The sequence below is a fragment of the Salvelinus alpinus genome, chromosome 9, assembly GCF_045679555.1.
Source record: "Salvelinus alpinus chromosome 9, SLU_Salpinus.1, whole genome shotgun sequence".
Classification (NCBI taxonomy): domain Eukaryota; kingdom Metazoa; phylum Chordata; class Actinopteri; order Salmoniformes; family Salmonidae; genus Salvelinus; species Salvelinus alpinus.
The window spans coordinates 13,774,394-13,797,649 of NC_092094.1; the positions used below are offsets into that span (position 1 = coordinate 13,774,394).

At 41.1% G+C, this 23,256-nt stretch overlaps 4 protein-coding genes across 5 annotated transcripts in view; 2 read left to right on the plus strand and 2 right to left on the minus strand.

The window, feature by feature from the left end:
- Nucleotides 1-4: 4 nt before the first annotated feature.
- Nucleotides 5-2,465, minus strand: LOC139584346 (tropomyosin). Its single transcript, XM_071416064.1, has 7 exons — nucleotides 2,323-2,465; nucleotides 1,854-2,054; nucleotides 1,460-1,647; nucleotides 1,000-1,213; nucleotides 644-742; nucleotides 453-520; nucleotides 5-282 (listed from the first exon to the last, which is right to left on the minus strand). Exons 1-7 carry the CDS (start codon nucleotides 2,410-2,412, stop codon nucleotides 123-125), a joined length of 1,020 nt encoding a protein of 339 aa, XP_071272165.1. The 5' UTR covers nucleotides 2,413-2,465; the 3' UTR covers nucleotides 5-122.
- A 7,474-nt stretch (nucleotides 2,466-9,939) lies between these two features.
- Nucleotides 9,940-13,136, plus strand: lyve1b (lymphatic vessel endothelial hyaluronic receptor 1b). The gene is made up of 6 exons (XM_071416065.1): nucleotides 9,940-10,128; nucleotides 10,596-10,761; nucleotides 11,118-11,257; nucleotides 11,431-11,871; nucleotides 11,978-12,047; nucleotides 12,708-13,136. Exons 1-6 carry the CDS (start codon nucleotides 10,047-10,049, stop codon nucleotides 12,913-12,915), a joined length of 1,107 nt encoding a protein of 368 aa, XP_071272166.1. The 5' UTR covers nucleotides 9,940-10,046; the 3' UTR covers nucleotides 12,916-13,136.
- A 2,844-nt stretch (nucleotides 13,137-15,980) lies between these two features.
- rlig1 (RNA 5'-phosphate and 3'-OH ligase 1) lies at nucleotides 15,981-20,664 on the plus strand. Of its 2 annotated transcripts, none has more exons than XM_071416067.1 (6): nucleotides 15,981-16,205; nucleotides 17,508-17,625; nucleotides 17,767-17,979; nucleotides 18,157-18,354; nucleotides 18,457-18,626; nucleotides 18,815-20,664. In XM_071416067.1, exons 1-6 carry the CDS (start codon nucleotides 16,116-16,118, stop codon nucleotides 19,001-19,003), a joined length of 978 nt encoding a protein of 325 aa, XP_071272168.1. In that variant the 5' UTR covers nucleotides 15,981-16,115; the 3' UTR covers nucleotides 19,004-20,664. The 2 variants fall into 2 exon arrangements, with proteins under 2 accessions (XP_071272168.1, XP_071272169.1); XM_071416068.1 differs by having other exon boundaries at nucleotides 15,982-16,205; nucleotides 18,760-18,895.
- A 128-nt stretch (nucleotides 20,665-20,792) lies between these two features.
- The window catches only part of cep290 (centrosomal protein 290), a 57,071-nt gene continuing 54,607 nt past the window's right edge, over nucleotides 20,793-23,256 (minus strand). The window contains exon 53 of the mRNA XM_071416066.1: nucleotides 20,793-23,136. Within this exon, the coding sequence (XP_071272167.1) occupies nucleotides 22,948-23,136 (189 nt within the window). The 3' untranslated portion in view covers nucleotides 20,793-22,947. The remainder of the gene's footprint in view (nucleotides 23,137-23,256) is intronic.

A 23,256-nucleotide genomic window follows, 5' to 3' on the forward strand; every position in this document is an offset into this window, starting at 1 on the left:
TACTCTTCACATTTAAATGACACATTCCCTTTTCCCCTTGGTAAATAGAAAAGCATCAACAAACAAAACGGGCTATTCCGAAGTGGGTTGTAACTCGTCAGTGAACAATGTGCGTAATGCCGTCATTCCTCATCTGTTGGGATCCAGAAATATTCCACCGTTTTCCTGCTTCTCCGTGGATGCCCGGCCTCGTGCTCCCCTCCCATGCCGGGAGACAGATCACCAAAGTGAGATGGACCCAGGTCCTTCCCCACTCGCGGGGCAGATACTCTGAACATGCTCCTGGGAAAAGGAAGCAGTCACTCAAGTGTGAACATGTTTAGTACTGTACCTCTGACTGTATTTCATGTAAGCTCAACCTGACTTGGAACAACCTATTCAAGGGTTGGAAAAAAACAACCACTGGGATTCTACAAAAATAAAAATGGTCAAGGCATCCTGTCCTTGGTTACCTGGATGAGCTCCTGTCAGCATCCTCAGCCCCAGGCTCTGGTGTGGAGATGAAGATTGGATCCCCTTCCTGAGAGAGAGAGTGAAGATGATTGCAGCAGGGCAAGGAGGAGTATAGAATAGCCTTCAGTTTTCACCAACATCCTCACTTGACCTATAGTGATGTTCTGTGCAATGATGGTTAAACTCTCACTGTGAAGTTCCTGGGAGTGCCATCTTGATTCTTCAGAATCTTCACCCTCTGGTCACTTTCCGTCACGCAGAGGAAAAAGCTTTTGATAGTAGCTTGACACTGGGGAGAGAACAGTCAACATAAATCAAATTAACAACTAGTGAGTAAGAATTTATCCTAGGCCTGACAATAACCAATAGCTAGCTGGTCAACAGCTAGATGGCGCTACTGTCTGATCACATCTCAACTACCTCAGTTATTGTGATGGGACCTGATTGACATCCCAGATAATCATTAGACTATAGCCCACTGAAAGACAAAAGTAGGATTATTGCTGATACATTTGGTGCTGCAGAAGGGGTCTGAGTCTGACTCACTGCTTTGCTCTGCCTCTGAGACTTGAGGTCCTCCTGGGCTTTGAAGATGTCTGCCAGAGCCTGATGTTTCTCCCTCCAGTTGAAACACTCGGCCGTGCGCTCCTGCCTCTCCTTCTCCACCAGCCGCCTCTCTTGGTTAGCTTCCTGCTTCGCCTGGCTGGCCTTCTCACTCTGCTCCTCCGCTACCAACGCCCTGCGCCTCGAACTCACCTCCCTGCAGACAGAGAAGACATCACAGTGGATAGTCTAATTCACCAACTGTGTGGTCTATCCGACGACTTTATAGGAGAGCCTTAAAGCCTGGCGTGGCATGTACGGTTATGGTGTCCATATTAGGACAGCCTCAGCAGGACGTGTCAGTCTTATTGAGTTGTCATTCTCCTACAGAATGCATTATACTGCGTATACATAGAATATATAACATAAGAACTACATGATGCCACATTTTCTGTAGCCTTACTTTTCGTTGACTTTTGTGTTCTCATCCATCACTTGTCTGAGTTTGTGCCTCAGAGCATCCCTGTCCCCCTCCAGACATCTGTTCTCTTCCAGCAGAGCCTGTTTCTCTCCTGATATCCTGTCTAGCTTCAGCCTTGTCTCAAAATAGTTCTTCTCCGTTTGTGCCAGAAGAAGCTGAGCGTCTTGGTGCTGTTGGAGACAGCATAGACATCATCACAAGCTACTGGGTCTCTTGTATTCTACATAGGGCAAACCTGACTGAGCCAACGGTTAGTGTGTACTATTACTTGTTGCACTACTATAGGACTGTAATTAGTTGCAAACTGAGAGAATTGATACTATAAGCATTATCATCTGACGTGTGTGTGTCTGTGTTCGTGCATGTGTTTAGATACCTGTTTTTTTAGCTTCAGCAGGTCCTCGCTCAGTTGGCTCCTGTCTGCCTCTGTCAGTTCTCTGTCCTGCCTGAGGCTGTGGGCCCGGGCCTCTGCAAGGGCCCTGTGCTTCTCTGCCTCGCCCCGCGCATCGGTCGCCTCATCCGCCACTCGGGTGCACAACGTCGCCCTCTGCTGGGCCAGATACACCTTGTGCTTCAGCTGCGGAGGCCAGAGCGAATGGGTTTTACACACAGAGGAGGAATGTTACTGTTTTCAGCTGTAATTTGACGATGCAGGATTAGACCAGTTTAAGAAGGATGATTTTCAAGTGGAGTTGAAAAGCTATAGTGGCACTGGCAAATGACCTATGAGAACTGGGAGTACTGCTCAATGTGTTGAATTAGCTCGTGTTTTCTACTGCATCGCCGTTAAATAGTGCCTGTCTTTTCTGCTGTGTTGGAGAGAGGGAGAGGAAGAGGGACAGTACCTCTTTGACCTGGGCCTGGAGCTCCTGGTTAAGGTTTCTCAGGTTCCTCATGGTGAGTTCATTCTCTGTCCGCATCATAATCCGCTCCATATGGATCTCATTGGATAGATACTTATTTTCCTTCTTCAGGTCTTCACATTCCTGAGGTTTACATAAACATGGAAACAAGACAGACACATTTTCACTTCTACATTTCTGGGTTTCATACAATCAACACGTGCGCACATGCACATGCATGCACACACTGCCGTCAGGTAGCCTAGCGGTTAAGAGCATTGGGCCAGTAACCAAAAGGTCGCTGGTTTGAATTTCTGAGACGGAAGGTGGAAAAATCTGCCGTTCTGCACTTGAGCAAGGCAGTTAACCCCCAACAACAACTGCTCCCGGGCGCCGATAAGGGGTTGGGTTAAATGCGGAAGTCACATTTCGGTTGAATGCATTCAGTTTTAGAGCTGACGAGGTATCCCCCTTTCCCTCCTAGACCTCACCTTTCTCTTCCTCACCAGCTCTCCTTGCAGATGGTTGATCTGTAGGAAGGATCCGCTGACGTTAACGCTTTGGGCACTAACCGGTCTGACGGCCCGCACAGGCCTCCTGCATGGCCTAGAGAACCCCTTCACCTCCTCCACCTGCTCCTTCCCAAACACTATCCTCCCGCCACCTCCCCCTTTCCCATTCATATTGCTGCTGCTCAGGGAGAAAGACTTGTATATCCCGTTGTCCAGCGCCAGAGGCTTTGGTGAAGAGAGGGACTGCAGGTTGCTGTGAGATGTGGCTCTCAGAGACATGTTGAATCCAGATCCAGAGATGTGGTCCGATTCAACCTTACAAGTTTGGTATACTAGGCTTTGAGTATGGATGGAACTCACCAACTGCCAAATCCCACCAAGAGATACTCTCCTTACTTCAGGAATGAAGTCCTTGTCTAGTGTTGTGTTTACTCCACTGGTCTCTGGGAGGTGAAGGATCCTATCACTGGTGGAATGGATGAAATATTCATTGGGTAATGTGATAGTTCAGCACGAGGGACTGGAGAGAAACCGTACTCTACCGGTTGTGCTTGGAAACCTTAACAGAGTGTGTGGCAGAAGTGCTGGGGTTGGGGGCCTGCTAGCTTGACTAATTACACTGCTACTTAGAGACTACTTAGAGGTGGTTGATATCACCCTCTATGAAGGAATCACTATGGAGGATCAGATTATCATATAACTTCTCTTTAGATTTATGAATATCAGGAAAGTGAGAACAGGGGACTTTTGACTTTACTGACAAACAATTATCACACTATTTACCAGATCGCCTGGATATGTTTTTTATAGAGTGACATAATATCCCACCCTTGTTTCTACACTCTTCACCGACACTGCTGGAAAAGACTGGTGGTCACTCCTGACTTTGGAAGTGTGGCCAATTAGCCTCTACTACACTTTCTGATAGGCTCTCGTCGTATCCTTTACAAACACTGAGCTCCAGTGATCCATTTTACCCCAGAAGTGGACAGGAAACTAACCCTTCTCCCCTTTGGATGTATTATTTACACACAGTAGAACAAATCCCACTACCCTGCTTTGGTTCCACGTGAATCACTACAAAGAATGAACAGACACAACATCCATGACAACGTCTTTCAATCAAAGTGGCATCATGATAACATTATTTGTTCCTCTGGTGATGTAGAGGTTAATCCAGGACCTGCAGTGCCTAGCTCCACTCCTATTCCCCAGGTGCTCTCATTTGTTGATTTCTGTAACCGTAAAAGCCTTGGTTTCATGCATGTTAATATTAGAAGCCTCCTCCCTAAGTTTGCTTTATTCACTGCTTTAGCACACACTGCCAACCCGGATGTCTTAGCCGTGTCTGAATCCTGGCTTAGGAAGACCACCAAAAGCCCTGAAATTTCCATCCCTAACTATAACATTTCCCGCAACGATAGAACTGCCAAAGGGGGCGGTGTTGCAATCTACTGCAGCCTGCAGAGTTCTGTCTTACTATCCAGGTCTGTACCCCAACAATTCGAGCTTCTAATTTAAAAAATCCACCTTTCCAGAAACAAGTCACTCACCGTTGCTGCTTGCTATAGACCACCCTCTGCCCCCAGCTGTGCCCTGGATACCATATGTGAATTGATTGCCCCCCATCTATCTTCAGAGCTCGTGCTGCTAAGTGACCTAAACTGGGACATGTTTAACACCCCGGCCATCCTACAATCTAAGCTTGATGCCCTCAATCTCACACAAATTATCAATGAACCTACCAGGTACATCCCCAAATCCGTAAACACGGGCACCCTCATAGATTTCATCCTAACCAACTCGCCCTCCAAATACACCTCTGCTGTTTTCAACCAAGATCTCAGCGATCACTGCCTCATTGCCTGCATCCATAATGGGTCTGCGGTCAAACGACCACCCCTCATCACTGTTAAATGCTCCCTAAAGCACTTCAGCGAGAAGGCCTTTCTAATCGACCTGGCCGGGGTATCCTGGAATGATATTGACCTCATCCCGTCAGTAGAGGATGCCTGGTAATTCTTTAAAAGTGCCTTCTTCACCATCTTAAATAAGCATGCAACGTTAATAAAAAAAAAAAACAGGAACAGATATAGCCATTGGTTCACTCCAGACCTCTCTGCCCTTGACCAGCACAAAAACATCCTGTGGCATACTGCATTAGCATCGAATAGCCCCCGTGATATGCAACTTTTCAGGGAAGTTAGGAACCAACATACACAGGCAGTTAGTAAAGCTAAGGCTAGCATTTGCAAACATAAATTTGCATCCTGGAGCACAAACTCAAAAAAGTTCTGGGACACTGTAAAGTCCATGGAGAATAAGAGCACCTCCTCCCAGCTGCCCACTGCACTAAGGCTAGGGAACACTGTCACCACCAATAAATCCACCATAATTGAGAATTTCAATAAGCATTTTTCTACCGCTGGCCATGCTTTCCACATGGCTTACCCCTACCCCGCTCAACTGCCCGGCACCCCCCACAGCAACTCGCCCAAGTCTCCACCATTTTTCCTTCACCCACATCCAGATAGCAGATGTTCTAAAAGAGATGCAAAATCTGGACCCCTACAAATCATCTGGGCTAGACAATCTGGACCATTTCTTTCTAAAATGATCTGCCAAAATTGTTGCAACCCCTATTACTAGCCTGTTCAACCTCTCGTATCGTCTGAGATTCCCAAAGATTGGAAAGCTGCCGCGATCATCCCCCTCTTCAAAGGGGGAGGTACTCTACACCCAAACTGCCACAGACCTATATCTATCCTACCCTGCCTTTTCTAAGGTCTTCGAAAGCCAAGTTAACAAACAGATTACCGACCATTTCGAATCCCACCGTACCTTCTCCGCTATGCAATTTGGTTTTAGAGCTGGTCATGGGTGTACCTCAGCCACGCTCAAGGTCCTAAACGATATCATAACCGCCATCGATAAGAGACATTACTGTGCAGCCGTATTCATCGACCTTGCCAAGGCTTTCGACTCTGTCAATCACCACATTCTTATCTGCAGACTAAACAGCCTTGGTTTCTCAAAAGACTGCCTCGCCTGGTTCACCAACTACTTCTCTGATAGAGTTCAGTGTGTCAAATCGGAGGGTCTGTTGTCCGGACATCTGGCAGTCTATGGGGGTGCCACAAGGTTCAATTCTCGGGCCGACTCTCTTCTCTGTATACATCAATGATGTCGCTCTCGCTGCTGGTGAGTCTCTGATCCACCTCTACACAGACGACACCATTCTGTATACTGCTGGCCCTTCTTTGGACACTGTGTTAACTAACCTCCAACGAGCTTCAATGCCATGCAACTCTCCTTCCGTGGCCTCCAATTGCTCTTAAATGCAAGTAAAACTAAATGCATGCTCTTCAACCGGTCGCTGCCCGCCCGATTAGCATCACTACTCTGGACGGTTCTGACTTAGAATATGTGGACAACTACAAATACCTAGGTGTCTGGTTAGACTGTAAACTCTCCTTCCAGATCTCCAATCTAAAATTAAATCTATAATCGGCTTCCTATTTCGCAACAAAGCATCCTTCACCCAAACATACCCTCGTAAAACTGACCATCCTACCGATCCTCGACTTCGGCGATGTAATTTACAAAATAGCCTCCAACACTCTACTCAACAAATTGGATGCAGTCTATCACAGTGCCATCCGTTTTGTCACCAAAGCCCCATATACTACCCACCACTGCGACCTGTATGCTCTCGTTGGCTGGCCCTCGCTTCATACTCGTCACCAAACCCACTGGCTCCAGGTCATCTACAAGTCTCTACTAGGTAAAGCCCTGCCTTATCTCAGCTCACTGGTCACCATAGCAGCACCCACCCGTAGCTTACGCTCCAGCAGGTATATCTCACTAGTCACCCCCAAAGCCAATACCTACTTTGGCTGCCTTTCCTTCCAGTTCTCTGCTGCCAATGACTGGAACGAACTGCAAAAATCAGTTGGTCGTCATTGACATTGCGTAGGCTTAAACAATGGTATACACTGATTTATAAGGCCATATTGGGTAAAATGCCATTTTATCTGTTCTTTTTCAGTCAGGTCGGTAAATAAATATAAATGACGGTCCCATTCTCATTTGCTTCTAACAGTACCAAAAATTAGAACAGGTCATGGTAGAAATAGTTTTAGTTACTTATCCCCGTGGTCCTGGAATTCTCTCCTGAACATTTAAAAATTTGATGATCTAGTTTTGTTGGTGGAGTTTAAACACTTGATCGATGTATATATGATAGAAGAGTGTAATTGTCTTTAGGACAGCTGTTTTTAGTCAAGACTTTTGTGTTTTTAACGTAATATGTAATTTTTGTAGTGTATGTGTGTTTATAGTTTTGTTTAATGTTGTGTTAGTGTATGTAAGTTGTTTTGTCTGAAACGTGTTCCCCCTGCTGCTATTGGACCAGGTCCCTGTATAAATAAAATAAAAATAAAATAAAACTATCTATAAAAATTTTAATAAGGGAAATTCCTGTATTATTCTATGAATGAAGCGCTTTTGATGTATTGTTTAGGGGTTGGCGTGGTATCCAGGAAGAATGGCCTTGACACAAGACCTGTGTAGGGCCGTATTCTACAGTAACCTTGAACAGGCAGGATGTACTTGACAAGGTCTTTAACACTGAGATATTCTGATGACGTACAATTGACATTTTTTTATCACTCCGTACAAGCATTTTTTTGGAACAATGTCAATTTTCAAAACAGTAAATGCATTTTCAAAAGATAAATATATGAATCAAAACTATATTAGAATGTGAAAATTGCAAATACATTCATCAAAAGAACACGACTGCCTGCAAAAAAGATCAACGAAATCATACTAATATATCGAGTCCAAGCAGACAAAACAGAAAGTTAGTCTGTCTTTTAAAATTCCCATGTAGATAGATACATTTTCTTTTGCAGTCACTAAATCATTATGATCAAAATTGGAAGTATTAATATTCAAAGGTGCAGAATTACTCTCCTTTCATGCATATTTTACCAAAAGATTTCATACACATCAAAACAAATATTATTCCTGATAATTATTTTAATAAAAAATAAGCACATTGTGTGCTGGATTCATTAATCGGTATCATCCCAATCCAAATCGATGTATTCAATACATAGGCTGGTTTGCTCATAGTTTTCTAGACCATTGGTGCACAGAAACACAATCCACAATAGAAATAAGGAAAGATGAATACAGTGGAGGAACACAACTGATATGAATTTATTGGCCTCAATCCACACCAAAGCTCTGTGATGGAAGGTCACAATGTTGGAGATGACTTCCGACTAACCCAAAGTTACTTAGAACTAACCCAACTTCATTCTCTGCATCTATGCATGTCCACGATATTGTAACAAATAATAAACATTAGACAGTCCCATTGCCTAGATATTTCCTATATTGTACATGGTATGACACTGATGGGATGATTTATAATTGTGTGCAGTAGTATTTACTGACTGCCGAAAACAGTTAACATAAGTGCACAAATTTCTCTTCTGATGAAAATAATGTCTTACTATTCTGTGAACAAAACACTTAACAGTGAATTTTGTATTCACTGATGACATTCGTATTTAAAGTTTTGCAAAAGGTGGTCTAAGATATGCAAGTCAGGTACAAAGCCAGAGGGGTACTCCAGGCCAAAATGCAGTTGGTGGTACAGTAATTGAAAAAGGTTGGGAACCACTGCTATAAACCGATCCACTGTAGATTTCAACACAAAACTGTATCAGTGTGGCAACTGTTTTAAAGGATAGGATCACCCCCCCCCCCCCCCTCCAATCCTCAGTTTATGAACCGTGCATTATATCCCAAGACTCAATTCTAATATCGCCTGCATTACGACCCGCTTCCTGTGTTTCCTATGGGACCAATCAAATGTGGTGTTTTGCTGTGGAAATCTACAGATCAGAAGATGAGACCATAAAATCTGTGACGCAGAGAAAATACTGGATTTAAAAAAAAAAAACTTCCTCTGTGTGTGTTTATGTTGTTTATCAGGAAGATGGAGGAACAGTGTGGCATCGTTTAGTAGTTTGATGAGTTGTTTTCATTCAACAATGGCTTTTCTCCACTCTTCTTAATGACTCTCTTGATGTCATTATGGGAAGGGGAATTGGCAATTCTTTCATGTTATGTGTGAAGAAAAAAAAATCTGATTCCGAACATCACTCGTTAATGTGTCCCATTCTTAAAACATAGTTTCCGATCTCAAGCAGTAACCCGACAACGAAGCCACGTCTTCCTCAGCCAAGCCTCTCTTTAAAAATCAATTGGTTGCACCCACTAACCCTCACTGGGTTATGTGAACACGTTGTAGCCTGTATTCTTTGATGTGAGTGTCTGGCAGGTAGCCTACAGTTCCATGTTGATCTAAAGAGATGGGAAGAGCGTCCAATCACCAGGTCAAAGAGCAGCAGAGGGAAAACCCCTTGAGAATCAGTGCTATGTTGTGAAGAAGAGCCTCCTCCTCCACTTATAGATTGGCCTGTCACACCAACCATAACTCTGCTAGAACTAAGTGCTGGTGAAACAAAAACACAAGTGGTTGAAAACCGGTCCTGTCGAAATGAGGAATGGGTCCTTGATTGTTGTTTTCCTGTCTGGCAGATACTGTGTTCTAAATCAACCGCTAAATATGATATTATGTGCATTTGTAGACAATGCATTGGCTGTTTGTTATGACATTTCATCACATCTCATGATGAATTCATCCTGGGTCAAATGCTCACATTCGCCCTCCTGAACCCAGAATATAGCTATATCATATATTCTATAAAAAGAATATGTTATTTCACAATTCATAAGTTATTATGTAATAATAAAAACATATATGTGTGAGAGGTGAATCCAGAACAGGCTGTGCTCCAGAGCTGCCCCCATTTGGTTTTTAAAGGTATGTGTGGCCCCCAGTGGCCCTTGATTCGGGGGCTCCAAACAGATTTGGCCCCTCTTCCTGTTTCCTCTTTCCCAGTGTCCTCTCTGACTATGTCCCAAATGGAACCCTATTCCCTTTAAAGAGCACTACTTTTGACCAGGGCCCATACATGTAGGGGGGTGGGGCATTTTGGACTAAGCCTCTGTCGTCACCCCTGGAAGTGGACATTATGTTTGGTGAAAGTTGTCCCGCTCACTCTCTTTATTCTGGTAGCATCTTCACTATAGTGCACCATTAAGAGTCTGATATTAAATGTTACCAGACAAACCATGGCAAGGGTCTGGCTCTTTTCTTGCCTTCTGTTCACCATGGCTGTGTATGCACTGACTTTTGAATTCAATCTCATTAAAGGTAAGGCACCTTTTTGGTTTGATGGGATTAAAAAAAAAAATTATCAATATGAAAGAAGGGATGCTGCAAATGTTTAGAGTTTCGTTGCATTGTTATGGGCCCGGGCAATACTTATTTATAACCATTTTGATTACACTTCCCTGAAGCAATCAGAAATAATGCTTTATTACTTGTTATCAGCATGCATGAGCACCCATGTCTTATTAATGTGTTTATAATATGTCATATATTTCTATGTGGAATTTCTTTAATGGATGAAACATATTAAGTTATTTAGGATCATTTTTAGATGATAGTAAGACATAACAAGTTATTCAAAGTCAACAACTTATGACAAGTCTTATAATGCATTACACATAGATCTATTTAAATAATAGTAATAATGTTTTTTTTGCAGTTTTCACTACTATTGTGTGTAGTCTACTCTTATTGCAATACATTCCGTCTGATGGATTTGATTTGTGCAGTTTTCCCTGAGGTTGGCAGAATCTCTGGAGTGTCCATGGTGTCTTACGGGAATCAATATGCCCTGAACGCCTCTCAGGCTAGAGCCATGTGCCTGTTCCTGAACATCACCATAGCGACCAGGGAACAGGTCCATACTGCTCAGCAACATGGACTGGAGACGTGTGGGTATGCTGAACACTGTAGGGTGGGGTGGTGGCAGAAATGTCCCACTGGGCACGTCCCCTTTTAAGGGACTGCAAATTGTGTATGTGTGCATATACAGGATGATGGAGGTAATAGACTTGTTAAATTACGTCGATAGTTCTACATGTTTAACCAAAATAGTAAAACATTTATTTATATAAATTCCAAGAAGTAACAATTCCTGTAGTGTTAAAGTTGGAGATCTGTACCGTACATCTCCTAGAGACATTATACATTTGACCAATACATTTGTAAAAAGCACAGCACAAATAAAACATCTCAGAGCAGGGTTAAATATCCGCTACAAAATAATATCTCATGTGTGGTCTTTCAAACAGATATGGCTGGATAGATGAACAGATTGCAGTTATCCCTCGCATTGTGCAGAGCATGAAATGTGGCAGGAATAACATTGGGTTAATACCATGGAGAGCACCGATAAACAAACCCTTTCATGTGTTTTGTTTCAATTTAACAGGTAACTTGTATATATATATAACTTGTATATATTTAATTATCATGCATGTTAAATTAACTAAAGCAAAGCATTGATCATAAACATGTAGCAATGAAAAATGCTTTTGAAAAATAGTTTGAATGTGCTTTACTTTAGAAAATGTACTTGTTGATGCCTTCGCTCACCCCATGCAGATTTAGAGAATCCTTTGGATATCACAACACCTAAAGTCCAGACCACAACAAAAACTATGACCACTACAACAGTCTCAACATCAGCACCAACTACTACCAAAACTGTGAAAAACAGGGTCAAGACAACACCTAAAGTTCCAGCACCTAAATCAACAACACAAGTCTCAAGATTGGCCCCCGCTACCACAACAACGACCACTTACCTGGTCCAGTCAACAACCAGCTTCATCTCCACCTCTCCTCCTCCCTCCCCATCCCCCTCGTCCCTCCCTTGTCCCACTTCCCTCTCTCACTTACTTCCCACATCCTCTCGCTCTCCCCCCAGCTCTTTCTCTCCCTCATCTGCACCTCTCATCTCGTTTTTGTCTTTCACCTCTTCCTCCCTCGTTTCCTCTCCTTCTCAAAACACCTCCACCAACCACATCGAGAGCCCTGTCAGAGGTAGGTGGTCATCCTCAAATTGCTTTTTTTGTATTGTCAATTACATTTATGATCAGATTCCATTTTAGATTGTTATAATATATTTGACACACCTTTATCCTTTCAGCAATATCTACGGCGCTCCTCATCATTCTACTCTTGCTGGCTGCGGCAGTAGCAGTGTGTTACTACAAAACGTGGGTCTTATGTTTATATTGCTGTGTACTTACTTTGATCATAAGCATGTTATACATATTATACTATACGTTGATTATTAGGATTTTATACATGATTATACGTGAAGATATTTATAACTAACCCAAAATAGTTCATCTGTGTCGTTTACAGTGGAAGGAAATGAAGCATAGTAGGCAGAACAAGCAAAGAGGTGGGCAAAGCCAAGCACAAGATCCTAATGGCGCGTTGTAGCGTGTATTTGCATATTTCCGTTAGGGAACCTCTCCTCTGTGAAGTGCGCATGTGCACAAACTCATTTCGACCTTGCACTCCTTCTAAACAACGCAATTTAAAAAAACTTTGGCAAAGCGTCAAGTCTATAAAACGTAGTGCATTGTGTTCGTAACAGAGTTTAGTTTTGGGAAAAGAAAAATGTATTGAGATCAGATGTTTCATCGATGAGAAAACTGGCAGAATGTCGGCTCAGTTTCACCTAGTTCCATCCGTGACTGGACTTTTTTCTCACTACCAAATTTGGTGGTGGGAAAATATACTAAACGGATGCTTCAGCTTTATACCCCCTTTGACGTGTCTGTGGTAAAAATGCACTATAACTGTTGGCGTAACATGTTACCATTTGCTCTTCTTCTCTCCATGTTTCCTTTAAATTTACTTCAAAGGACCAGGGGTGTTTTCCCAATCCAATTCTGGCGCAGAGGACAGCACAACTTGAAGGATGACATAGAGACTGAGATGTGGAGACACACAGACAGTGAGATGGATCTGCAGGACCCACAACAGAGAGAAGGAGGAGAGGAGAATGGAGACAGGAAGTCCACCAGTGACATCATCGTCAGTAATCCAGAGACCACAACAAATGGCCCTTAGTAGCAATATACAGCCATGTTGAGGGGGATTTACAGTGCTGAAAAAGACATTAGCAAAATATATTGTTGACTAACAGGAACAGCAGAAATAAGTATTAGGAACTGTACAAATAATAGTTTTCAGATAATGTTGAAAACAACAATGTTTCTGATAATTCAATGTCTTTTTTGTTTTATAAATGATTGTAAACAATCAAACAAAAATATTTTCCTTTGCCTAGATTCACTGTCATCTATTTATTTCAGTTTTTTTATTGATTCATTTGATTTGTCTGTCCAACTTGTATTTTTTTTACAGTTTTAAGTCACATTTTGTTTTATGAGTTGCAGCAAAAAATGAATGCTATTAAAATGTTGATTTATTGGGTAGGGTCTAGTGCAGTGGTTTCCAACCAGGACTCCTGGGGGTACTTAGCCTATCCCCAGTAGTTCCCAACCAAGGGTACTAGGACCCCTGGGGGTACTTGGCCTATCCCCAGTAGTTCCCAACCAAGGGTACTAGGACCCCTGGGGGTACTTGGCCTATCCCCAGTAGTTCCCAACCAAGGGTACTAGGACCCCTGGGGGTACTTGGCCTATCCACAGTGTGTTCTTGAGAGGACTCGAGACCATAGGCTTACTGGTACAATGCACATGAGGGGGTACTTCCGAGGAACTCAGGGCTGGTGGTACAGTCAAGAAAATGCAGCTGGTGGTACAGTCAGGGGCATCATGCACCCCAAAAATCTGAGGGGGCACAAAGTACGTGAGGGTGGCTGGAGTTGGTTCGCATGGACCTAGTTAGATAAGTTTAGATTTGTCAAACACCTGAAACAACTTTTTCCTGCAATCTACAGCCATAATCATTATGCTCAGTGCTTGACTTGGACTGAAATAGGTTCTGGTACTCATTATTTATGTACCTTTATTTAACTAGGCAAGTCAGTTAAGAACAAATTCTTATTTACAATGACATCCTAGGAACAGTGGGCCTTGTTCAGGGGCAGAATGACAGATTTTTACCTTGTAAGCTCAGGGATTTCATCTAGCAACCTTTTGGTTACTGGCCCAACACTCTAACTACTAGGCTACCTGCCGCCCCAATTTTGGTTGCAGGTACTTTTGAGCTAATATTCTATAAGAGGAACAGGAGCTCAAGCAGTAGAACATTTGAGGTGCCGGTGAGCTCCTGCGCTGATTATGCTTAATTCTATATATATATTTTTTAAACATTTTTCTGCATATCTAAGCATACATCTTGAGCTTTCTGTATCCTCCTGACTGGTGGTTCTTTTTTAAAAGAAACTACATATGGTTCTCTGCTAAATTCTGGGTAACAGAAAGGAATATGAGTCTTATTCAGTATGTTTAGTTATTGCATGCTTTTCTAAAGTCTACCAACCTTGCCATCAGGCATGCCAGCATGCCAGGCATGCCAGCGAAGATAGTTAGACAAGCTAGTGAATCTAACTTAATTGATAGCTTGAAATGGCTTCTTGGTAGCTAACATTAGTTATGAGGTTGGGAGATTGGGAACCTAAATGGGCTTTCATAAAATTGCAAGGTGACTAGTAGTATTACAGAGAAACAAAACCAAAAAATTATAATTGTAAATTATTATTGTTACAGGACAAATCTAAGGGGGCATGTCTCCCTGTGCCCCCTATGGGCATGATGCCTCTGGGTACAGTAACCTAAAAAGGTTGGGAACCACTGGCCTAGAGAATACGTTTTGGGTTGGTGGAGACTGTTCCCTTACAAAAGAATATTGCAGTCAGAGTGCAGTATAACTACAGTTAGAGTGCAGTATACTGTAACTGCAGTATGCTGAAAATACTGCAGTAATTTTGCAAGTAAGTACACTGCAGTTATTCTACAATTACTGCGTCCAAAATACCACAGTTGAATGCAGATTCTGCACTTTTACTGCAGTTTCAAAAGGGCAATCGTTTTTTGTAAGGGTTGCGTTTCACTGCCATCTACTGGCAGGAGAGGCTTCTTTAATGAGTAAAGCCAGTGTGTCTATGTATGAGGATGACTCAACACTATACATGTCAGCTACAACAGCGACTGAAATGACTGCAACACTTAACTAAGAGCTGCAGTTAGTTTCAGAGTGCGTGGCAAGGAATAAGTTAGACCTAAATATTTCTAAAACTAAAAGCATTCACTAAACCATAAACCTCAACTACATATTGTAATAAATCATGTGGAAATTGAGCAAGTTAAAGTGACCAAACTGCTTGAAGTAACCCTGGATTGTAAACTGTCACGGTCAAAACATATTAATACAACAGTAGCTAAGATGGGGAGAAGTCTGTCCATAATAAAGTGTTACTTTACCTTCTTAACAACACTATCATCAAGGCAGGTCCTACAGGCCCTAGTTTTGTCACACCTGGACTATTGTTCAGTCATGTGGTCAGGTGCCACAAAAAGGGACTAATGAAAATCGCAATTGGCTCAGATCAGGGCAGCATGGCTGGCCCTTGGATGTACACAGAGAGCTAATATTAATAAAATGGATGTCAATCTCCCCTGGCTCAAAGTGGAGGAGAGATTGACTTCATCCCTACTTGTATTTATGAGAGATATTGACATGTTGAATGCACCGAGTTGTAGCTGTCTGTTTGAACTACTGGCACACAGCTCAGACACCCATGCATACCCCACAAAACAAGAGGTCTCTTCACAGTCCCCAAGTCCAGAACAGACTATGGGAGGCACACAGTACTACATAGAGCCATGACTAGATGGAACTCTATTCCACATCAAGTAACTGATGCAAGCAGTAAAATTAGATTTAAAAAAACAGATACAAATACACCTTATGGAACAGCGGGGACTGTGAAGCAGCAACACAACATAGGCACAGACACATGCATACGCACACGATAACATACACACATGTACACGTGGATTTTGTACTACAGATATGTGGTACCGGTGGAGAAGAGACCTTGTAAATGTATTGTAATTTTTTTTTAAATGGTATAAACTGCCTTAATTTTACTGGACCGCAGGAAGAGTAGCAGCAGCTAATGGGGATCCATAATAAATACAACCCGGTGTTCGTACTGACGATTTTCGCTTTGCGCATGCCCACTAATATCTAGTGGTTACTATACCCGGGAATGAACGAGTTCGAGGCAGAAAATAACTTCTCTCTTTGATCTTAATTATTCCGTATTAAAGTCGTTACGGAACTATCAGTCTGCCATAATGCGACGTTTCGGTTCTGTGCAACAAAAGATATCTTGTGTGTTTTTGACTGAGGTGAAAGAGGAACAATCCAGAAAACGCGAATGTCAAGTGAGTATGAGTTACTGCAGTTAGCAGCTAACGTTAGATCGCTAACGTGCGTTGCTAACTAGTTAGCGTACGCCAGGTAAAATAACTCAAATTAACAGTTAGAATATATCCTAAATACTACTGTATACATGAATGGTTTTGTAGATTAATTTTGTATTTGTTTTCCTAATAGCTACGTTTTGTTATTATTCTTACTCTGCACCATAGTTAGGTGGATACTAAGCTAATGCTAACGAGCTAATACGTCAACACAGCAGCAGTTTATTGGTTAGTGATGCAGTCTGATGTTACCCCATTGAATGAAAACCAGAGCCATGTTCAGTACGAAAACGTGGAACGTTGCAGATAGAAATGCCATGACTAAAGCTGACGTGATTTAATATTATATATACCAAAGAGATGTTTGCTCTAACTACATCATACATTTCTATCTCAACCTTGTCCCGTTGAACACGGCCCAGTTGAGCTCTTGAAATGTGTCCACTGTAAGGGTGATTTCACCATCTTCTCTCTTTTGTAGCACCAATATGAGGGGTTATGGCAGGGGAAACGGTGTTACAGAATAAACTGCTATTTATTCTGTTACCTATTATATTTACATGTTAATATTATCTTCTGATTACAATTATTCTCATCTTTTTACTAAATGCAATCTATTAGCCTCCAAAATGTAAGTTAGTATATCTAGCTGTCTGAAAACACATTCTGATAGAATGGCTTGTCTTGCACAAAGTAAAAACCCAGAGTGGAATGTTAGAAAAAGATCTTGGTAACTTTCTAAACATAGCAATGTGATGGCAAGGAGAAGTCAAATCACAAAATAGGTGAAATGAACTGGCAAAAGAGTTGAGTCCTCATTCAAAGGCAAGGGAAGTGTGAATAAAAAGAGAACAGTTATTTAGCTTTTTTTTTTTTTACCCCAGAGTTAGAGGAATATATGTGAGAACACCATAAGATGCACATATCTTTATGTATATTCTATGACAACAAACACATTTCAATTGATATGGCACAATACAACAAAATATGACCATAGTTTTTAGGTTATGATTGATATATATATATTTCTAGCAACTTTGATTTACCGGTGACAACAAACACATTTCAATTGATATGGCACAATACAACAAAATATGACCATAGTTTTTAGGTTATGATTGATATATATATATTTCTAGCAACTTTGATTTACCGGTAGCTGCTTATAAAAGACAGTCAGTTGCACTTACTATGCAGGAAATCTTCACCTTAATGATCTCGTGTGTAATGATATGTCCCTTTTCGCTATCTTTTTTCTAACAGCAATTTCAGGTTGTAGCCACCAAACATGTGAACCCTATAGCACTGGAATCGAATATTGACTGTGCACTTGCCACAGAAAAGCTGGATGGCACCTGCTGCTATGTTTCAATTTATAAAGGTGAGTGTTGAACTGCATAAATGAACACTGCATAAATTAACATTGCAGTCCACACACCTGGGCCTTTATGCCCTCGTTATGGAAAAAATGAAGTTCCGTCAATGAAATGTCTACACTGTAAATGGTTTCTTTCTTTTCCAGGGCAATCATACCTCTGGGCTCGACTAGATCGGAAGCCCACCAAGCAGGCAGACAAGAGGTTCAAGAAGCATCATTATTCCCACAAAAGTTGCAAAGGTTTCACCTGGAATGTGAAAGAAGACTTTAAGACGGTTCCAGAGTCTTGGGTCCCGGCACACAGAGTTCAGCACCACAATGGACAGCCTGTACCAGATGACCACGGACACATCCCAGGTGGGACACACTATATATGGACACACTCCTCGAGCTGGTTTCCCGGACACTGATTAACCCTAGTCCTGGACTAAAAGGCCTGTCACTCACTCGCTTTTCACTATTTTCTATTTACAAACAGTATGTCCTTTATATGGGAACTAAAATACTGATTGTACTTTCTCAATGTATGTTCAGGTTGGGTTCCAGTGGAGAAAGACAACAAGCAGTACTGTTGGCACTCATCTGTTGTGGACTATGATGCTGGTGTAGCGCTGGTTCTGAGGCCCAGTGCTGAGAATGAAGACCTGCTAGAGATCACCATGGTACCACTGGCTGATCTCCTGGAGCAAACCCTGGAGCTTATTGGAACCAACGTCAATGGGAACCCATATGGTAAATGTGACATACAGTCCAAGTCCGCCACTGTACATGTACACATGCACTTCTGAACTGGCCTTTTAGCAAATCATCTACATATTGTGTCGTTTCTGACAGGGTTGGGAAGTAAAAAGCAGCCTGTCCACGTCCTGGTTGCCCATGGGAGTGTACACATCAGGAACCCTCCCCCGGTGGACTTCCAGCAGTTGTGTTCCTGGTTCCAGGACAGCCAGGAGGGCCGTGTTGAGGGCATCGTCTGGCACTGTAATGACGGGACCCTGGTCAAGGTAAGCACTCAAGAACCCACCAGAGGCTCCTATTATGCAATTAAATTGAGACTTGGACTGTGGTATGTCTTCAGATTTTCTTTCATCACATCATAATGAAATTATGAAAAGTGTGTTATTTTGTTTCCTCCAGGTCAGGAGCTTTGACATTTAAGTGGTAAAACCAGTGTTTGTTTGTTTGGCTGTAGCTCCATCGTCATCACCTGGGGCTGAGATGGCCGGACGGCGACACCATCCTGAACGCTCGGCCTGTGGTCGTCCACGTCGACGGGACCATACGAGAGTATCACATCACCAGCAAGGACTTGTTTACATCTCTATCTCAGTTAAACGGACATCGTTTCAGCAGACTGCAGGACATCCAGTTTGACCCTTAACCTTTATTTAACCAGGAAGTCCTATTTAGGTCAGAAGACCTTTATCCCTAAATCCACCAGGAGCCGCCCGGAGTCTTAAGAAACATTCCTGTTTGTAATAATCCATGAGTCAGTGGGATCGGTCGGGCTCACTTGGGGTAATAATGTCTCAGTGATTATGTGAAGGTCTATGTCCTTAGAGTTGGAAATGTGTGATAGCAGTGCAGCAATGGCAGCTTTCTGTGTTATCAATTTCATTCATCCCTCCATCCCAATCAATTTCATTCATCCCTCCATCCCATTCATTTTTCCCATAGGGATTTTACCCTATGACAGACAATCTCAGTATACAACAAATTATTGCTCACGTATACCCTGTAATTATATAGCATTAGAAAGCTTAGATTCACAGCTATCCATCAGATACATTCTCGCAATGTTCAGGTCAACGGTACATATTAGATGGACCTGTATAAATTGCTTTAAAAAGGAAATCCGGATACATTTTAAACTTTGTTTAACAGGTCATGACAGGTCATGAAATTACATTTCAAATTATATATAAATAACCTACTTTGAATGCGCTAGCTACAACTATTGTAAAAAAATAAATAAAAATAAATCGCCCATATTGTGCCATTGACATTAGAACGTTTTAAGCTTAACCATTAAATTACATGTAATGGGGCAGCTACGCTTTTGGATTGTAACTTTGGTAATAGGAACACCACATTTCATACGCTCGGCTAGAACAGGGTTTAAAAAATATTTGTAGATACAGGGCCACTACAGCATTAACCCCACTGAAGCCTTTTTCCAATATGGCCGCCAAACAACACAATTGGGTGTTATCGGATACATTTTGCATTACCATACCTGTATGGAATATAATTATATTAGAATACATCTTGATTTAGACTAACTATGTGTAATGGTTTGCTGCTCTCATCATCCAGATATTAGGTTAAAACATATTGGCATTCCTATGGAATTTTACATTGTAATGTATGCAAACCGTTTCCAGTCCTCTGTTAATGAAAACCGTTAATGTCATTGTCATCAGCTCACATCCATGTCTATTCACATGTACATATCCATTTTCCATGTTTGAAGATTAAATATAGCAATTACTGATCATAACAGCTTCTTGGGCATATTCTAACCACAATTATGTCAGTAATTTAACATTGTTATATGTCTGGCACACCTGACTAATTTGGTTGTGTATTCTACATCACTAAGAACATTTCAAGATATTATTGGGCATAATATAATTATTTCATACAGGTATGGTAATGCAACATTTATCCAATAAGATAATTTTTAGTTTTGGCGGCCAAGGTTTGGGGAAAAATTCTGTGGGGTTAATGCGTGAATCCTGTGATGGTCCTGAACACTCTAAGAATGTCTCTTATGGAACACAGAAAGCTACCATTGCTGTACTACTATCACACATTTTCTAACTCTTGGGACAGACCTTCACTTTTTTTTTTGTTGAGACGTCGTCACCACAAGAGAGCCTGACGGCCCATATTTAGGGGCCTGGGTCCAGGACTGTAAGCTTCCATGCTGTATTTCCATTAGTATGGTTGAAACAATGGTGAGTGCAGCGTTCAATCTGGTTTAACCTGTCTTCCAATATGAACGAACCTGCCAAATAAAAAGCCTGTAAATATATTGAATATGTGTAGCATAAGTATCATGTACATATCTTTTTACCAAATATCTATTTCAAAAGCTATTCCAAATTGTTTTTGCCCTTAAATTAAAAGCACAATTCGGCCATTGTAGTCACTGATGTACACATATGCACATTAAATCTGCTTTATTGATAGAAGTAACGCAATAGAAAACGTATCAAACACAATCTAGCCAACATACTGTGCCTTCAGAAAGTATTCACACCCCTTAACTTTTTACACATTTTGTTATGTTGCAGCCTGAATTTAAAATTTATTAAATTGAGATTGTGTCACTGGCCTACACAACACCTCATAATGTCAAAGTGGAATTATGTTTTTAGATTTAAAAAAAATTCAAATTAATTAAAAATGAAAAGCTGAAATGTCAAGTATTCAACATTTTCTTAAGTTACATAAGTTGAATAGATGTTTTTATAACATGATTTTTGATTTACTACCTCATCTCTGTACCCCAAAGGTATAATTATCTGTAATGTCCCTTAGTTGAGAAGTTAATTTAATTTGTAAATATTTTATTTGTCCCTTTTCTCTCCTTCAAAACAAAACAAACATATACACATACAAACAGTAACCACATCTCTTCTGCCCAGACATGCATGCTCACACCCCCATTCCCAGTGCCTGCATCGTCACTTGCCACCTGGTCCTAAATTGCACCAATTTGTTCTTCTCAGTCACCCATGCTATTTCAATAATAAATAATTAGATTTGTCCATCGTGTCAATGATGGCGGATTGATTTACTTCCAAGTTTTTAATATATAAAAAAATATCTAAATAAGTGATGAGAAAATAATTGTCCAGCACATTGGGTATCTCACTATACCCCCATATGTCATGTCTTGAAATATGCAAACAGATGTAATAAAAGCAAGTTTAAGTTGTAATACTTCTGACAGCCAACTTTCTAGCACCCCCTAGCAATGACATTGAGCAGTGAATTTCAAACACAGATTCAACTGCAAATAACGGAGGTTTTCCAATGCCTCGTAAAAAATAAAAAAAGCAGACGTTGAATATCCCTTTGAGCATGGTGAAGTTATTAATTACACTTTGGATGGTGTATCAATACACCCAGTCACTACAAAGATACAGGGACCCTTCCTAACTAAGTTGCCAGAGAGGAAGGAAACCTGCTCAGGGATTTCACCATGACTTTAAAACAGTTGTGATAGGAGAAAATTGAGGATGGATCAACAACATTGTAGTTACTCCACAATACTAACCCAAATGACAGAGTGAAAAGACGAAAGCCTGTACAGAATAAAAATATTCCAAAACATGCATCCTGTTTGCAATAAGGCACTAAAGTAAAACTGCAAAAAAATGTGGCAAAGAAATGAACTTTATGTCCTGAATACAAAGCTTTTTATGTTTAGGGCAAATCCAACACATCACTGAGTACCGCTCTTTATATTTTCAAGCATGGTGGTGGCTGTATCATGTTATGGGTATGCTTGTCATTGGCAAGGACTAGGGAGTTTCTTAGGATAAAAATAAACAGAATAGAGCTAAGCACATGCAGAATCATAGAGGAAACCCTGGTTCAGTCTGCTTTCCAACACACTGGGAGACAAATTCACCTTTCAGCAGGACAATAATCTAAAACACAAGGCTAAATTTACATTGGAGTTGCTTACCAAGTTATTGAATGTTCCTGAGTGGCCTAGTTACATTTTTGATTTAAATCAGCTTGAAAATCTATGGCAAGACTTGAAAATGTCTAGCAATGATCAACAACCAACTTGACAGAGTTTGAAGAATTGTAAAAACAATAATGTGCAAATATTGTACAATCCAGGTGTGCAAAGCTCTTAGAGACGTACGCAGAAATGCTCACAGCTGTATGTATTGATTGATTGACTCAGGGGTGTGAATACATATGCAAATTAGATATTTATGTACTTCATTTTCAATACATTTGTAAACATTTCTAAAAACATGTTTTCACTGTGTCATTATGGTGAATTGTGTGTAGATGGATCAACATAAAAAAAATCCATTTTAAATTCAGGCTGTAACACAACAAAATGTGTAATAAGGGGTATGAATATTTTCTGAAGGCACTGTATATAAATGTAAAAAACTATTTGACAAGTATGTAAAATCCCTGCTACATTGTCTGAACAAAACAAAACTGCCCCAGGAGGAGAAACACAATGACATTCAACTTCATCTTCTAGACAACATTCACATTAAAACCATATAAATACTATATATTTAAGACATTTAATGGTTTAAAAGGCACAATATCCATCCCGTGTTAGCTGATGGACACATCAGGGATATCTGCAGCTCCTACACCAAACTGTTCACACACTTTCTTCAGTTGCTCCTCCAGAACAATGTTCTTCTTCACCTCCAGATTGTAATTAAACTTCAGATCCTCAATCTCCTCAAAGAATGTCGGGTCAAAGTTCTCCAGTTCCATCTTCATCTTTTTTACTTCGGCCTGGAATCGGGAAGGTAATCAAAAATATGTTCACAGAGGAATAGATAAAATTAAAATAAAAAATGTTTTTACTTTTCTACACTCAAAACAACCCAAATAGATGAGGTAATAGATCGGAGA